This window comes from Dipodomys spectabilis, unplaced genomic scaffold (genome assembly GCF_019054845.1).
Source record: "Dipodomys spectabilis isolate Male_0828 unplaced genomic scaffold, ASM1905484v1 ptg000233l, whole genome shotgun sequence".
In the NCBI taxonomy this organism is placed as follows: domain Eukaryota; kingdom Metazoa; phylum Chordata; class Mammalia; order Rodentia; family Heteromyidae; genus Dipodomys; species Dipodomys spectabilis.
Window position 1 is genome coordinate 990,750 of NW_024870910.1, and position 17,342 is coordinate 1,008,091.

At 52.4% G+C, this 17,342-nt stretch overlaps 1 protein-coding gene across 1 annotated transcript in view; it reads right to left on the reverse strand.

The window, feature by feature from the left end:
• Nucleotides 1-14,192: 14,192 nt before the first annotated feature.
• Nucleotides 14,193-17,342, reverse strand: part of Lrrk1 (leucine rich repeat kinase 1) — a 67,976-nt gene continuing 64,826 nt past the window's right edge. Inside the window, exons 33-34 of the mRNA XM_042698503.1 lie at nt 16,909-17,010; nt 14,193-15,159 (exon numbers count right to left, since the gene is read on the reverse strand). Of these exons, the coding sequence (XP_042554437.1) occupies nt 14,985-15,159; nt 16,909-17,010 (277 nt within the window). The 3' untranslated portion in view covers nt 14,193-14,984. The remainder of the gene's footprint in view (nt 15,160-16,908; nt 17,011-17,342) is intronic.

Sequence of the window (17,342 nt, forward strand, 5' to 3'; positions counted from 1 at the left end):
GCTTTGGGGGGCCTGGAGGTCCTAAAAAGTCACGTCTCTGGACTCCGGTTCCTCACTGGAGACTCTTGGTAGAAACTGCAGCTGAGGAATCTCTCCAGGAGGATCACAAGCAAGGCTGAAGTGGCATTGGCCACTGGGTCTCTTCAATTCATCAAGGAGATGCAAAATAGCACTTTGAATGTTCGGCCCTAGGGAAGCAAATGAGCTGGGGAGCCTTCTCTTGCCTCCTCCCCCCCCCCCCCCCTTAGATCCCTGCCTCACAAGAGTTGCCAGATGACTTTTCCAGGAAAGAAGCTCTCTCGGGACACTCTGGACTGGGTGGGGACGGAGCAGCTACCTTGTAAGCTGTGGGGACAGAGAGGAGACTCTGCAATAGAATTCCTAGGCCAGGAAGATCTATCTTTCCAGCTTTTCTTCTGCTCCAAGAGGCAAGGCCTGCCTGAGATGGTCTTGAGACAGAGCCTGGATCAAGCCATACTTGAAGTCATCTTCTCAGATCGTTCAGTACTGTAAACATGTAAACCCCACAAGGCCTCGCTCTATCTTCCCCTTTTCTTTCTTCCTCTGTTGTGTTTCCTTCCTTCCTTCCTTCCTTCCTTCCTTCCTTCCTTCCTTCCTTCCTTCCTTCCTTCCTTCCTTCCTTCCTTCTTTCCTTCCTTCCTTCCCTCCCTCCCTCCCTCCCCTCCTTCCCCTGCTTCTTCCCTCCCCCCCCTCCTTTCTCCCAGAAGCCATTTGAAGTGAAAAGCATCTTGATTGCTGCCAGGATGATTGCAGATGGAGTAAGAAGAGTCCAGTTTTGTTAACTGATGTATTCGAGGTACAGGAAACTGACCTGGGGACCTCAGAATGCTCAGGAATGAAAAGCACATGACCCCACTCATGGCCGCATCCCTGGGCTGTGTCAGGCTGTGGGTCTGTTTCCCGGGGCCCAGTGACAGATCCTCAGCTACCAGCATCAACTGCTGGGGCGGGTGTGTGTGTTTTGGGGGGATAGGCAGGGGTCAGACTTGAAACCTGTGCTGAGGGTAGGGCTGGCCGTGATTCAATCAGGGAGGGCTTCCCAGAAGAGGAGGCCTAGGCCCCTGGTGGCAGCTGAGCAGAGACTGAGTCAGCTAGTGAGTCAACCACTTTCTCCAGGTGCCCAGGGCGGTGGGGGGGGGGAGCAAAGCAGCCCCCCTCCTCCTCCCTGGGAAGCCCTTGGGCCTGGAAGCAAAGCAGGAAGGCACTGGGGGGCCGGGGGGAGTCCTTTCTTTTCACCCTCTCATCGTAGAGATGACTTTCTTCTTACACAGACCGGGCTGGGGAAAGAGCAGAGCTTCAGGCCGGGTTTTAGGAGGCTTTGCCCGATGCATCCACAGTGGGTCTGAGGTCTCCTCCTCCCCCTGACCCCGGTCACTGTCCCCGGGGGCCCCAGGCCTCTGTGTCCAGGCCAAGAACTTGGCTCCACTGCTGTGTCCAGAATAAAGTGCTGTGCATTTTGTATTCACCAGCGCGGCTGCGGAGCGGGATGGAGGCGGCCGCCTCTCCAATCATTTATGCAACTCGCCCTCCTTCCTCCGTCCCCACAGCCAGCCACAAAGGGCTCTTTGTTCTGTGCAAGTTCAAAGTCAGCTCCTCCTGGGGGGAAAAACAGCGTGCAAAGACCTGGAGGAGGCTCCGTGTCACGTCTGGCCGTCACCCCAGAAATATGGTACCCGTCGGGTCCTGGGCGGCCTGCGTGCTGCTGGCATAGCCCGGGAGCAGCTCACGGCCGCCGGCTGGCAGCACCTTCGTGGGCTCGGTCTCCTCATCTGCAGGGCTGGGCCTTTGCACACGGCACTTGGCATAGATATCAATTCAATTTCCTAACATCCTTCCTTCCTTCCCTTCCTCCCTCCCTTCTTCCCTTCCTCCCTCTCTCCCTCCTTCCTTCCTTTCCTTTCCTTTCTTCTCACTTTTAGTCATTCTTCTTTCTTTCTGTCTTTCTTTTTCTTTGTTCTTTTTTGCTTATATGGGGGGCTTGAACGCAGGGCCTGGGCACTATCCCTTAGCTTTTTTTGCTCAAGGCTGGTGCTCTACTCATTGAGCCACAGCTCCACTTCCAGTTTTTTGCTCCTTAATTGGAGACAAGAGTCTCACAGACTTTCCTGCCCAGTCTGGCTTCAAACTATGAGTCTCAGATTTCAGCTTCCTGAGTAGCTGGGATTACAGGTGTGAGTCACCAGTGAACCACCCTTTGATTATTTGATAGGATGAATATCCAGGACTTTGTTTAAGGGGGAAAAAGACTTTGCACACACGGGCTTGCAAACACTGGCTCAGATGATGGTGCAGACATGGAAAATGCTGGACTGGGGCGGGGGGACACTGTGAGGGTCTTAGTGACTTTAAAGTTCTGGGGTTCCTGTGCTGCTCTGAGCAGCGTCTGGCCTCTCTGGGCATAGCTGTGCACAGGAGCTGAGCTTAGGGCTGGGCCTGCGGCACCCGCGGGGCTGAGGTGAGTAGGGGTTCGGGGCACTGTGCCCTGGACGCCCTCTGCACAGTAAACCAGCCTCGGATGGATGGGCCCACAAGGATGACAGAGCCCACAGCCCTGGCCTGGGCCTCTGGCTTTAGCCCAAGGGACCCTCTAGCTCTGGAGCATTTGTGGGGAGCATGCTCCCCAAATTGTGGTGGCAGGCAGCGCCTCCACCCTCCTCAGCCCAATGAGGCCCCCCCCAGTGCAAGGGACTTCCCCTGGAAATCCTGGTCTCCTGTTGTGGGGAGCAGAGTTGGGACAGAGCAGGCACCCCGGGATCAAGAGAGGGGCCCAGCTGCCTCCTCCGCACAATCCCAGAGCCCACAGCTGTGTGGGAATCCTGCAGTGCCAACCCCAGCCTCCAATGCCCGGCCTCTCCTCCCAGGCCAGAGTCCTTGAGGTCCAAGACAGCGGGCCCAGGGCCCAGAGCCCCTCAGCTGACTTGCTCTCCTCCCAGGACAGCCTGGGGACTGAGGGCTGGCCAGGGAAGGGAAGTGATGTTTGGGGGGGGGGGGAATGTGCCCGGGTGGGGATTTATTCAAGGCAGCCATGGGCAGACAGCACTTCAGGACATTGGCCGCCATCTTTGGGGGTGCTGACATTGGCTTCAGGTTAACTAGGGAGAAATGGGGGCAGGGGGCGAGGAAGGGCTGCAGAGTTAAAACAGTCCGGGTCGCAGGTGTGGCTGGTGGAGCATTCCCTCGACTTTGTCCTTGGAGGAATTCTGGAGAACGGTTATCTCTTTATTCCTGGAACAGCACGGGAACCAGGGGGCCTCCCCAGCGCCAGCTGTTGGCTTTAGGATAAGAAGACAATGCTCAGTGGCAGGGCCTCTGCCTTCCACTGGGGAAGGTTTATCTGCGGTGCTGGTCTGGAGCTCTGGTGACGGCAAGGTGCCAAGAAGGGCTCAGGTCAAAGGGCACAGATAAAGTTCAGCGAATTCACCAGCTCCAGCAAAAGCAGGGCTCGGCTTGCCTGACGCGCTTCTACCCCCACGTGGTAAAGTTCATTTTCCTCCTAGTGTCCAGGGAGCACCAAGCCGCATGTGTCCACCCTTTGTCCCTCTATTTCTATTGTCTAGAGATCATAGAGACAGCTCCGTGAACCAATGGAAGAAGAAAAAGCAACAACAACAACAAAAACCCTCCGGTTTCCACTTCCCAGAGTTCATTTCGAGAAATCATATTCTGTGTGATCAGAGGCGCAAATGCAATGCAGCTCTGTGTCCCTCTGTGAAGGGTGGACAAGGAGGTCGGTCAGCATCCACCTGCAGGCCCGCCCGCCCCAGCCCCTCCTGGAGATCTGGGGTGTGGGTTCCGTGGCAGGGTCAGGCCTGGCTGGGCCCTGGGCTCTGTGGATCTCCCCTTGGATGAGAGATGTCTGCTCACCGCCCCCCGCCCCCTGCTCTGAACCCTGGCCATTCCGGTAAACACAGGGGTGTCTGCCACCTCCTCCAGCTTCCTGACCACCCAGCTAGACGCCTCATCCAAGCACCCCGAGTCCCTGCTGGCTAACGCTCTTCCTGCCCCTAGCGCGGATCCGGCCCAGCCTTGCTGGTGTGTTTATTTGTGTGGTTGGTTATCTGGCCATCTGCCCACAGCCAGCAGATCATGACTGTCCGGAATCTCATTTGGGATATCTGCCAGAATGTCCTTTGGTGGGTCCAGCACTGTGCCTGGCCCCCTAGACCCAAGGGTCTAGGACATATGATTGGAGGTTGGAGAAATCCACCCATCAGATTAACTCAAGATGCTCAGTGATGGGCCAGGTATAGTGGCTGACACCTGTAATCTCCGCTGCTTGAGAGGTGGAGATAGGATGATGTCTTGGCATCAAAGAACAAGCTGGAAATAGTGGTTCACACATATAGTCCCAGCTACCTGGAGGCATAGGTAGGAGGCTCAGTCTGAAGTCAGCTTAGGTGGCTCTGCGGGGGAATTGAGGCCTATGAACACTCAGCCTCACTTTCTACATCTTTAGAGACAGAATGGACTATTTTTTGTGGGGAGAATTGTGAAAAACATAAATCAATAAGTAAAGGAGCACAGACATTCTCTTCACATTTGGCATCTGATGGTGTCGTCTATTGACAGTGCTGGGATTTGAACTCAGGGCCTTGCACTTGCTGGTCAGATACTGTACTACTGCACTCACTCCTCAGCCCTTTCCCTGTCAGTTGATTTTCAGGTAGGATCTTGGGTTTTATTTTATACATATATTTTTTCTTTCCAGTTCAGCTGGGGCCCAGTCAAAAACAAGAAAAAAAGCCAGCTGCCAGTGGCTCACGCCTGTCATTCTTGCTACTCAGGAGGCTGAGAGCTGAGGATCATGGCTCAAATCCAGCCTAGACAGGAAAATCTCCTGATTTAATTAATTGGAGACTCTACCTCCAATTAAGCACCAGAGAAGCTGGAAGTGGAGCTGTGGCTCAAGTCTTAGAGCAGTGGCCTTGAGCCAAAACTCTCAGGGACAGCACCTAGACTCTTGAGTTCAAGCCCCAGGACCAACATAAACAAATAAAGCAAGAAAAAAAATCCTTTATTGTGTTATGTACTGAGTGACCAGGGGTCATCTGTCTCCATCTTTCAGGGCTAGCCGCCATCCACGGCCTGGCCCAAGGAAATCCATCCTGAGTCTTCCTGGTAGAAACCTGTCAAGACTCCACGGGTGGCCAGCAGGCCCTGTAGGAGGAGCCAGCTCACCCTGTGGGAGGAGCCAACTCATCCTATAGGAGCCAGCTCACTCTGTGGGAGGAGCCAATTCTCCCTGTGGGTGGAGCCATCTTACCCTGTAGGAGGAGCCTAAGGCCACTGGTGGTTGTGCTCACCTCCCTTGGGGTTTGTGGGTGCCAGACCCTCTTCAGGAAGGTCTCTGCCCATGGGGAGATGGTCCTCATGACTTGGGACTGCATGCCATCACCTTGTCCCAGAGTGCCTAGCTGCCCCTGGGCATCTGCCTTATGGCATTGGGTGAGTCTGCTTTTTCCTTTCCTGATTTCTGAGGATGAGTTGGTAGACCCCAGCCTCAAGTTAGCTTGATGGAAATGCCATGTAGGGGGAGTCATTACATCAAGTTGTTTAAGGAAATAACGACAAGAATACACTCTACAGTATTCAGTAGAGACATATTTCTTTACACATATATATGTGTATATATTATTTTTTTAAGATGATGTCTTGCTGTGTAGCTCAGATTGTCCTTCAACTCTGATCCTCCCGCACACACAGGTGTATGCCACTGGTCCTGGCTTCTTAGTGTTTTTGATTCCTAGACAAAGAGAGTCAGAGAAGGAGGACTTGGACATTCAAATTGTTGCATATATGGTTAGTGTTTTATCCTCTCATTTTGCTATCAACCTCAATGCTATTTGTGGAAAATATATTGGTTGGGTCTCTAGATTGTTGTAGGCACTGAAATAAATAGTTTACCTAACATGGTAATGACCTGTTTCTTAAAGGTTAGGTAGAAAGTGCCTATTAAAATGGCTAGGCCTAGTGGATACTTTTGCTGTGGTGGTATAGTTTAGTCCTCTTATTTTCCATCCAAAATGTTTTTTTCTGCTGATCTAGCCAAGTTTTTCTATAGTGTGTAGAGCCTTTGGAGAATAAGGGTTGATATACTTTTCTAGTACTGTTTCTTCTAGTATTTTTCTCTCACTCATTCTCTCTTGGGACTTTCTATTAGATGACTTTGTAACTCCTAGCTCTTCACAGTTCCTGCCTTTGTCTTTTTGTGTTAGCTTCTTTGGTGCTGTTAGCCCTAAATTCCAGGATGTCTATTTCATGCACATGGCTAGTATTTTTTTTTTCAGTTGTGGGGCTTGAACTCTGGGCCTGGGCACTGTCCTTCAGCTCTTCAGCTCAAGGTTAGTGCTCTACCACTTGAGCCACTTCTGGTTTTCTGGTGGTTAATTGGAGATAAGAGTCTCATGGACTTTCCTGCTCTGGCTGGCTTTGAAGTGCTATCCTCAGATCTCAGCCTTCTGAGTAGCTAGGATTAAAGGCGTGAGTTACTGGTGCCTGGCTAAACATGTCTAGTCTTAAAGACACTTCCCTCCCTCCCTCTCTCTCTTACTCTCTCTCTCTCTCTGTCTCTCTCTCTCTTCTCAAAGCCCAATGTGAGTCCGCACGTCTGTCTGTCTATGCCTTGGTGAGTCCAGTGAGCAGCGTGAGCTGAGCGTATAGCAGCACTTGGCTTTCCTGTCTCTCTCCTCCGGCTCCGTGCTCCTGATGGTGGAGGCCTGGGAACTGCCCTGGCATCTGAGACACCCAGGTGCCTCAGTGGAGGTGCCTCAGTCTCCCCAAGTGGGCTGGGGCTGGGGTGGGGAAAGGGGCTGGGGGAGGACTTAAATCAACTGCCTGTATCTGAAGTGGGAGGCGGTGGGGCCCGCTGGGGGCTCCACACTTGGCAAGGGGCGATGCTGAGGGCTGGCGTGATGGACACCTCCAGCTCCACGGCCGTACGGAGGGGACGCCCTTCACACGGGGATTTGCTTCCTTTGAAAGGAAGGAAGTGGGATTCTGTAGAGACGACCTCGGTTCTATCCTTTCCCACGAGGAGGGCTGGAGCACGGCCTGCCCGGCGAGACGAACACAGCCTTCTGCTGGGATGAGCCAATGCAGGGACTCCAGGTGACAACAGGAAATCTCTGTCTCGAGTGGCCTCTCGGACATCATCGCGGCTTCACTTTTCAGAGAGAAGAAAATGCAGGGCAGGGCTCAGATCCTGAGCAGAAAGAAGGAAATAAAATTAAAAGTCCAGTCCTGGAAGCTCCATTCCTACATGAAACCGCCGATGGAGCAACACAGACAGATGTGCGAGGCGCCCTGGGCTCTCAGACAGATGTGCGAGGCGCCCTGGGCTCTCGGGGCCTCGCCAGAACACAGCCACCTGCTCGGGCCCGGCAGGAGCCAGGGGAGGAGGCGTGGAAATTCTCCAGGGCTTCCGGACGCTGTGGCCCCCGGGGCTGCCCCTCTGGGCTGAGTCAATTGGGTCTGGGCTTTTTAAAATTCAAAACAAACCAGCAGCAAACAACATTTGTTTTTTTTTTCTGTCCCCAGGCTGGTCAGCCCCGTGGCCAGGTTGCCCTGACAACGACACATTTGGGGTTGTGACTCCTCTGGGTCTTTGTTCCTCATCTGTGCTGTGGGCATGGGAGAAGGGCAAGGTCGTTTCCAGCTTCCTAGGCTGGGAGGCCAAAGCCACACCTCATGGCCCCTCTCTGGCCCTTTTATTCCCGCCGGGCATCTCCCAGAGAGAAGAAAAGCATCTGTGTTGTGGTTTCCCAGGGCTTCCTGGTGGACCATGGGGACAGTGGCTGACCGCCACAGCCCTGGCTACTGCTGGTCATTTGGCCTTCACAGTTGGGGACCCTCGTCTAGGCTGCCCCAAACCATGCCAACCCCACTGCCACCCTTTCTCTGTTCCTGAAAACTTCTGACCCATCATCTGCCCGCCCCCAAGGGTCAGCGTGTGGCCAATGGGAAGGAGAATTCCAGCCACTTTTCTGGGCCAGAAACCAATAACAAAGTAGGAGCACCTCTCTTCTCCAGCTGCATTTGTATGGGGAGAGCATTGGAGGCGTGGGTTGCTATGGTGACCTGTGACTCTGGAGCCTTCATCAGGCTGAGAAGCCCCCAAGCAAACCCAGCCCTGCCGCTCAACCAGCCTTTGCTCACTAGCGCCCCCCCAGGCCTGGGCAGGAGTCTGCTCACTCTGGCTCCCTGAACCAAGGGTTCTAGGGGGCTCATGGCTAGTCCTCTGCTCTAAGTAGGAGCTATTGATTCCGTTGTTACTTCACACAAGATGAGGCAAGCAGCTCCCCAGTCCTTGGCCTCCCAGGTCCCAGAGGCACCTATAAAAAATAAAAGGAAAGAATAAGGAAGTTGGGGGGCATTTTCTAAACCTCTTCCTGGTTACTGCCGTGGTTACTGTTATTTCATAGCGACCCCACAAACATAATGTGGCAACCAACGGAATCTGTGGTTCAGTGGACCTAGAATTTGAATAGAAGCTGGGTGCTGGTGGTTTGTGTCTGTAATCCTAGCTACTCAGGAGGCTGAGATCTGAGGACAGTGGTTCAAAGCCACTCCAGGCTAGAAAGTCAGTGAGACTCTTATCTCCAATTAAGAACACACACACACACACACACACACACACACACACGCGCGCACACACACACACACATGCCAGAATGGAGCTGTGGCTCAAAGTGGTAGAACGCTAGCCCCAGGACCTGAGTTCAAGCCCCATGACTACCAAAAAAAAAAGAATTTGAACAGAAATCTCCATGAAATCTCTACGGAACTTCATGGTTGGAAACATCTAAAGATGTCTCCTCTCATTGCACCCTCCTACTCCAAGAAGCTCGGTGCCGGCTGACATAGCTGAGGTGGAAGGCCAAAATCCTCTGCCTGGCCTCCACGTGGCTCCATGGGCTCCCTCACAATATGGCGGCCTCGTCCTTGTCACCTTTTCTATCCGGTGTCTTAGGGCTTCAGAAGTGAAGCACCCAGGCCCATTGCCTTTGCTGCCTGATCTTTGGATACCACATTATTTAATTTCTACCACTTTCTATTGGTACCAAGAAAGACACAAGCCCTTGGGATTCAAGGGGAAAGAATAGAGGCCCCATCGCGGAATGGGAGCAATGGTGGAATGGGAGATCTGACACACTGCCCCTGGCTTTGCTCCCTATTTGGCCAGCTGCACAGACAGGCTTGTCCTGCTGTTCAGGCTCTTTCCATGCCCACAGAGAGGAATGGGGGCCGGGCGGGGGCTGTACCCTCTGCCCTCTTTACTGTAGCTGGGCAAGTTCAGGGTGAACTAGGACCCAAAGGGCCACTTGGTTTAATGAGGATCTGGGCTGCCTGACCTGGCTTGATTCCTGCACGATTCATGGCTGTTCGTGAAGGTCTGATGTTTCTTGGCTCTTGATTTGTGGTTTGGGAATAAGGAGAGCCAGACAGAGCCTCACCCTGGAGCCAAGCAGCGTGGGGCCTGGAGAGAACCCCAGAAACACACACTTGCTTATGGACAGCCTGACCTCTGAAACTGTGGTCTAGAGACACTGATGCAGAGCCTTCAGCCATTCCCTGTCCTGCTGCTTGTAAGGAGAAGTCTCTCCTCTCTCCCTCTCTCTCTCTGTCTCTCTCTCTCTGTCTCTGTGGTGTGTGTGTCCCTCAGCACGGGCTGGAAAGGTTTTCTTTTGAAGGCTAATTTTTGTGTGGCTGACATAAATGCCCACCAATGCTACCCTGCTTGCTTGCCTCAGTGGCAGAGTTCTGAGACGTTGTAGTGGTAAGGGCATAAAGATAAGCATGTCCCCTACCACCACCCCCAGATGTGAAAATTGGGGCTCTTGAACTTCTACCTTTTGCCCAGACTTACACAGGAGAAGTGTTCACCAGATTTCTAGATTCTCCTCTTGTATATCAGACCTCCCTCCCCCCAAGGCCCTCCAGGTCCTACCTGGGCTTATTCCTGGCCACAAGACCCCATTCTATAGAGACATGGAGCACACAGGCACGCGTGTGCACACATAAACACGCTCATGTACACAGACACATATGCACACACACCACCAGTCTTCACAAGCCTGTGTTATACGTGGAAAAGGCAGTTACCTTTAAGGTTCTCTATTACCCAAGGAATGCAAGATATCCAACTAGAAAGTTCCAAGAAGAAAGTCTGCTCCTCCCTCCCCACCTCAGCCAGCCCTGGACCCATGGGGGGCCACTTCCTGTCAGCCCTCTGGGTTGTCTGTACAGTATTTGCATCCATCCACAGCTGCTCCTTCCTCTGATGAGATCCTACGTGGGAATATTTGGTCAAGTAAAGGTATCCAGCCCACAGACTCCCCTCAGAGGGCCCAGACGCCCAGGGACTGGCCTGGTCTGGTGGACATCTGAGCCAGGCCCAACTGGCTGGAGGTCAGGGGCCCAGGTGGCTGCACACCGGCGCCCCCTGGCTGCAGATGAGGGAATTGCTCCTGAAGGCCCACCCCTTGGAAGTAGGGAGCAGATGCTGGGAGGGCTTTGGGGTGGGGGTGTGGGCACAGACTCCCCGCTTCCTCTAGGCTCCAGGGAGGCAATGGGACACTTGTATTCTGGCGAACAGCAGGTCTTTGTGACCATGTCCCTGTGGGTGGCTTCTGTGGGAGATGCAGGGCCCAGCCCCAAACTTTTCTTCTGCAGAGGCCCGGCCATCGCTGTCTGGAGTTGGAGACCGGAGGTGGGTCGAGGCCCTGCAGGCAGAGTCGGGGCAGGGGCTCAGGCCGGGGTCTCCAGATGAGGGGCTCTCGTAACTCTCTTCAGTCTTTTGGTCTCTTGGTAACCCCCAAAAGAAGATTTGAGACAAGTCCTGGGCATTGGGCCAAGCACAAATCCCTGCTCTCAGCTCAGGGCTCCAAGGCTCCTGCAATGACATCCATCATGGTGGAGTTTGCATTGAGAAAGGCACAGGGTTTGAGACTTTCCAGAAGATTCTACCCTTTCCAAGCAGCAGCCTAACTTACATATGGGAATGTTGGACTCCTGCTTGATACTTACTATGAAAACATTTATTTCTCTATTCACTTGTAGCACCTGGGAGAATGCATCTTCGCTGGTGCATGCACAGGAAATGTACAGTTTCCCCAGGATCAAAGACATAAGGGGAGCCACCAGGTTAATACACAGTTGAGATTTTGATAGATATAGCCCCAACCCCAGGGCCTTTGCACATGCAAGCCTTTCTACTTGGTGCGCTGAGATTTGCACACAAATGTTGCTTTTGCAGACAGTCTCTCCCATGCAGGCCTTCCCCAGCCCCAGCCAAATGCAATCCTGTGGTCTTCAGCTACCAAGAATTCCTGACTTCATTGCTTGGCTGCTCTTCGTTTCATTTGCATCCACATTTCCACTGCCACCCACTAAAAACAGAGATTTATTCACTTTTTTTTTTGGGGTCCCGTCGTGGGGCCTGAACTCTGGGCCTGGGCGCTGACCCTCAGCTCTTCAGCTCAAGGCTAGCGCTCTACCACTTGAGCCACAGCGCCACTTCTGGCTTTTTTCTTTTTTTGCTTATGTGGTGCTGAGGAATCGAACCCAGGGCCTCATGCATGCAAGGCAAGCGCTCTACCACTGAGCCACCTTCCTAGCCCTTATTTACTTTTCTTATCTATAAGTAGTTGTACGAAGAGGTTTCAACTCAACATGTCAGTATACGAATACAATGCATCTCGATCAATTTATTTATTTACTTATTTTTGTGCCAGTACTGGTGCTTGAGCTCAGAGTCTTGGCACTCAAGGCTGGCGCTCTACCACTTGAGACATAGCTCTGCTTCCAGCGTTTTGCTGGTTAATCGGAAATCAGAGTCTTGTGGATTTGTCTGCCTAAACTGGCTTCAAACTTAGCTCCAAAGATCTCAGGTTCCAGAATAGCTAGGATTACAGGTGTGAGCCACTAGCACCCCACTTTTGTTTTTTATTTTTTGTGGTACTGGATCCCTAGGGCTTTGTACACGCTAGGCCCTCTAGCCCTCTATTGCTTGAACTATGCCCCAGTTCTCTTTTGTTTTTGAGATAAGGCCTTGCCAACTTTGCTGGGGATTGCCTTGAGCTCAGATCCTCCTACTTGTCTTCAAGTAGTTGGCATTACAGGTGTTCACTACCATACCCAGAAATGCAGAAATTCTTGTCTGTGTGGTTATCACTGTGTTGTGCTGTTACACAGCCAGACGCCTGGCAGGTATTCAAGAAATAATTGCTGGTCTTTCTGTATCTCGAGGGGCGTAGATGCTATTTTACTGCTGTCTTTATGGCTATTTTCTAACCTCAAGCTTAACCTGTTGCTTAAGGGCCTGGCTTTGTTTCTCTGTAACTCAGCGATTGCTTATTGCCAGTTATGCATTTTCCCACTAGGTCTTTTTTTCTTCTTCTTTCTTATCGGAGGGCACAAATTCACCTCCTATTTCTGTTGTAATTCCCCCCCCCCCCACTCCCCGCTCAACTGATTGTCCCACTTTTGGACTTTGTGGTCATATTCTTATTCAGGTTTTTGAAGTTATCTTGTGACTAGGCTTGAAACTGGGGCTTCACGCTCTTGCTCAGCATTTTTTGCTCAAGATTGGTACTCCACCATTTGAACTATGCCTCCAGATCAGCTTTTCTTTGTTAGTTCTTTGTAGATAGAACCTTTTTTTTTTTTTTTTTGCTGCTCTTATGTCCTATGTCTTGAACTCAGGGCCTGGGTGTTGTCCCTGAGTGCCTCTTTGTATTTGAGGCTAGCATTCTACCACTTGAGCCACAGCACCACTTCCAGCTTTTCCTGAGTAGTTTAATGGAAATGAGAGTCTCATGGACTTTTCTGTCCAGGCTGGCTTTGAACCTCAGTCCTCAGGTCTTAGCTTCCAGAGTCGCTAGGATTACAGGTGTGAACCACTGGCACCTGGCTAGAAATAGAATCTTAAGGACTTTTTCTGCCCTGGCTAGCTTTGAACCTCGATCCTTAGGTCTCAGCCTCCTGAGTAGCTAAGATGACAGACAGGCGTGAGCCACCTACACCCAGCCTACTTTTCTAATTTGTACATAGTTGATTAGCCATTTCCTGTGTGGTTCCTAACCGTGGGCTGTAACCAGGCCCTGCTCAGTGAGGCTTCCAACACAGGCCTGGGCCTGGGGTTAAGGCTGGAGAGCGCTCTGCTCTGGGACACAGGCTGCAGACGTTGAAGCAGAGGGAGGCCAGGCCTGGTTTGGACTTGGGGTTGACTGGGTACCGGGGAGAGAGAAGGAGAGGGACCAGGGCATGCAGAAGCAGAGAAGGAAGCAGCGGACGCTGACCCTATTCCCCACGATCTAGGCTTGTACAAGAAAGAGGACAATATGCTTTTCTAGGCCTATGGCTGACAGGGCAGCAGCCTCTGCACAGGGAAATAGTTACATGCAACTGGCAGGTTCCCTAGGGGCCCACACCTGTACTATTGTCACAGGACTGGACAGACAGACGCCGTGATTTTATTCTTGAGGTTTGGTTTATTTGCAGATAAAAAGACTTACATCTGTGCCAGCACACACTAGTGAATCATGAGTTCATTTCTTTAAAAAAAAATACATTTTTATTAGTGCCAGTACTGAGACTTGAACTCAGGCCCTGAGCTTTGTCCCTTAACCTTTTCACTCAGTGCTGGTGCTCTGATATACTTGAGCCACCACTCCATTTCCAGTTTTTTTTTTTTCTGGTGGTTAATTGAAGAGAAGAGTCTCATGGATATTTTTCTTGCCTAGGCTGGCTTCAAACCACTATCCGTAGGATCTCAGCATCCTGAGAAGTCAGGCTAACAAGCGTGAGCCCCGGGGGCCCTGCAGAGAATCGTAAGTTTGTTGTTAGGCAAACGTGATTTCAACACAAGCTGCGGGAGGGTCTCAAATTCAACTTGTGTTCTAGGCAGAGCAGAGTCAGATGGTTAAGTCTTGGCAAAGATGCGCATGTGTGAGCCCACAATGTATAAAAAGTCCTCTGTTTAGCCATACATCGCTGCTAACAATTTCACTTTTCACTGCTGTCCATATGGGCCAACCATGTTTAGCAACATCCATAATTTGGTTTAAGTCCCCGGACGCTGAGATTTTTCCCAACCAGAGGCCTAAACCACCGAGATACTACCTAATTTGTGAAAGCGATAAACAAGATTATGACGTACAAACAAACAGAGCTTGTGCTCCAACTGCATCGGCGTTTATTTGACCAAGCTATAAACACAGGCCCTTTCTCTCGTCCTGCAGATTGGCTTTCTCCTTCCTTTTGTCGGAGGAGAAGAATGTAAGGCGAGTGGCTACCTTGAGCTGGGCTTTCTGGATCTCGCTCTTAAAGGAACTCATTCATCCCCCCACACACACACACATACACCCCAGCCCAGATTGTACCCTGCTTCTGGCTCAGGATCCTTTTAGGAGTTTCTCACACTGAGGCTTTTCTGAGGGGGAGACATCTGATCTCAGCTTCCCCAAGCTGGGCCTCCTTGCTCCAGATACCCGGGGGGCTTGTGAAACGTTCCGATCTACGATTCTAGGGGTGAGGGGATTGTAGGGGTCACAGCCCTGTATTTACCCTGCCCTGATGTGCTCCCCAACTGGAAATCTCTAGTGTAATTCCATCTGAGGCTTATGATTAAAACAGGGCAGGCCTATTATGCCAAGAAGACCCTGTGGGTGGAGGGGGGTACCCCTTCCCCTGCCCCCTGGAAACACACAGAGGAGGAAAGAGGAGGAGCCCCCTGACCAGCCCTGTTGTAAAGCCTGCAGCAGGGACTTAGGTATTCAGCTAATTCCGTCCTGCGGAATCTGAGAACGCCCCAACCCCTCCACCAGCCATAACTGCCCAGCCCTTTTGAGCAGCTGGGGTTTGGCAAAGAACTCCATCCATCTTGCTGGCTCTTTCCAGGGCTTGTAGTGGCTGGGGGCCAACCCCAGGGTCAGGCAGTCCTACTGAAGGTCTATCTGTACGCACTACCTCCTCTTGCGCGTAGCCTCTAGCCTGCCCAGTTCCTCGTAGGACTGGTAGAAAATGTCAAACTCCTTGGCACCCCAGCCCCTCCACACAGCCAGGCACCACTCGCTCGCCTCGTTCTCGAAGCAGCACACCACTGTTTCCTTTGAGATCACCGCGGCGTCCACCAGCACCCTGCGGAGAAAAGGGGGAGCCTGAGAACCTGCAGGGGTCTCCACAGGGTCAGGGCTGGTGAAGGTGTGCATCCCGGCCTTCTTGAATGCTTCATTTATACTTGATTCGTGTGTGTGTGTGTGTGTGTGTGTGTGTGTGTGTGCGTGCGTGCATGTGTGCATTCATTTTCTCACTTGGCTTTTCCACTGAAGGCTGGCCACTTTCTCATTTACTTGAGCCACAGCTCCACCTCCAGTTTTTGATGGTTGATTGGAAATAAGAGTCCCATGGACTTTTCTGCCTGGCCTGGCTTTGAACCACAAGCCTCAGATCTCAGCCTCCTGAGTAGCTGGGATTATAGGTGTGAGCCACCAGGACCTGGCTTTTCTGGTTTTGTTTTCTCTTTATTCCCCAAAGTCAGGTTTTGCCAAAAGTCAGGCACATGGAATATAGGGAGGAAAGCTGGGAAAGGCAGCATCTGGCAAGGGTACACAGTGGCCAGAGAGAGGAGAGGCCACAAGTCTGTGCCTGGGTCACCAGCCGGGTGGTGACATGACCAGGGCCTGGAGGCTGCAGGGAGCCACCTGCTTTGGCCTCAGAATGTGCCATAAGATCATGTAGTCCGGAGCCTCAAGAAGAACACGGGCAGTGCTGGCTGCGGCCCAGTGGCTTCACCGTCCAGTAGAGTGACCACGTTTCCCCAGCATGGGAGAACAGAAGGCAAGGGAAGCAAGTGAATGGACGAGCTGAAACTTGGCCTTCAAAGAGTGTTCCAGATGATGCCCGTGAACTTCGACAGATACCTTTGGCTCTTTGTAAGACTTTAGAAAGCCTCATCTGTGCTGGGTGCTGCTGGCTCATGCCTGTCAGCCTAGCTACTCAGGAGGTTGAGATCTGAAGATCAGGGTTCAAAGCCAGCCTGGGCAGAAAAGTCTGTGAGACACTTATCTCCAGTGAACCACCAGAAAACTGAAAGTGGCGCTGTGGCTCAAGTGATAGAGCACTAGGCTTGAGCAAAGGAACTCAGGGACAGCGCCCAGGCCCTGAGTTCAAGCCCCATGACCGACCAAAAACAAAACAAACAAACAAAAAAAGGCCACACAACAAAAATACTGGAAAAGAAAGCCTCATCAGTAGGTTGGACCATTCAAGAGGAAGCAGGCCATGTGTTTGGGGCTCTGTGGACTCACTTGAGCCCAACAAACCTGACCTGCAAGCCAGGAACCCTTTGGGTTCAAGGCTGCCAGGTATAAACTCAGTTGGGGCTCGAGATCAGCCCTGGAACTCATTCCTGGCATTGCTCACCTCCAAATCCTGGCCGGGCTATCCTGCCCAGATGTCTCCAGTGTAGAGAATGGCACAACTCCCAAGATTACCCACCCAGGGGAAGGAGGTGTGCCTGTGTTGGGGGGAGGGGGACCTTATCTGCAGCTGTACAGGCCCCAGAAGGGCTCTCTTGCTAGAAGTATTGTGAATCACCTCCAGGTTGAAGTTGGACTTTGCCCAGAAGAGCGCCCTCTACAGGACACTTGGTCCCTGGTCCATGGACAGCCACAGAGCTGAGCAACTTGGTCAGGGCAGAGGCCTCCTACAGCTGGTATTTGCTGAGCCCCCTAGGACCTGTGTGGAGGAACCCACACCTTGTTCCTGCTTTCCCCCATGGCCACCCTCTCAATGTTATTTGTTTGGGTAAGTGACAACAGGGCTCCAGGGTCATTGGGTTCTAGGTTGCTCTGCTGGGCCCCACAGGAATGGCTCCCTCCAGCTTACCCATGTGGAGTCAACTCTCGGGCTTTTAAAACGGCGATGACTCGGCCCCGCTGGGCACCGGACTCCTTCTCCATGCTGATGACAATGATATCGCCGCCTCGCCTGAGGAATCAACACGGAGAAGGGGGAGTGATGGGCGGGTGGCCCGCTGCACCCTGATGGGATGGAGCTGGCGGGTGGAAAGACAAGCCACGCGTGTGCGAGTTCCACCACAGACTGAGTTGGCAGAGAGGAGAGGAGGCAGACTGTGACTTTCCCGGCTAGGAGCCCAATGCCAAGGTAATGGTGGGACTTTACTGCTCAGCCTGGAACCACAAACTGTGTTCCTTAGATCTCAGCCTCCTGAGTAGCCAGGATTTCAGGCATGACCACTAGTGCCCGGCCTGCATGTTGATCCTCAAGGAAACTCTCGGGTTCTATGGCAGCCAGAGGCG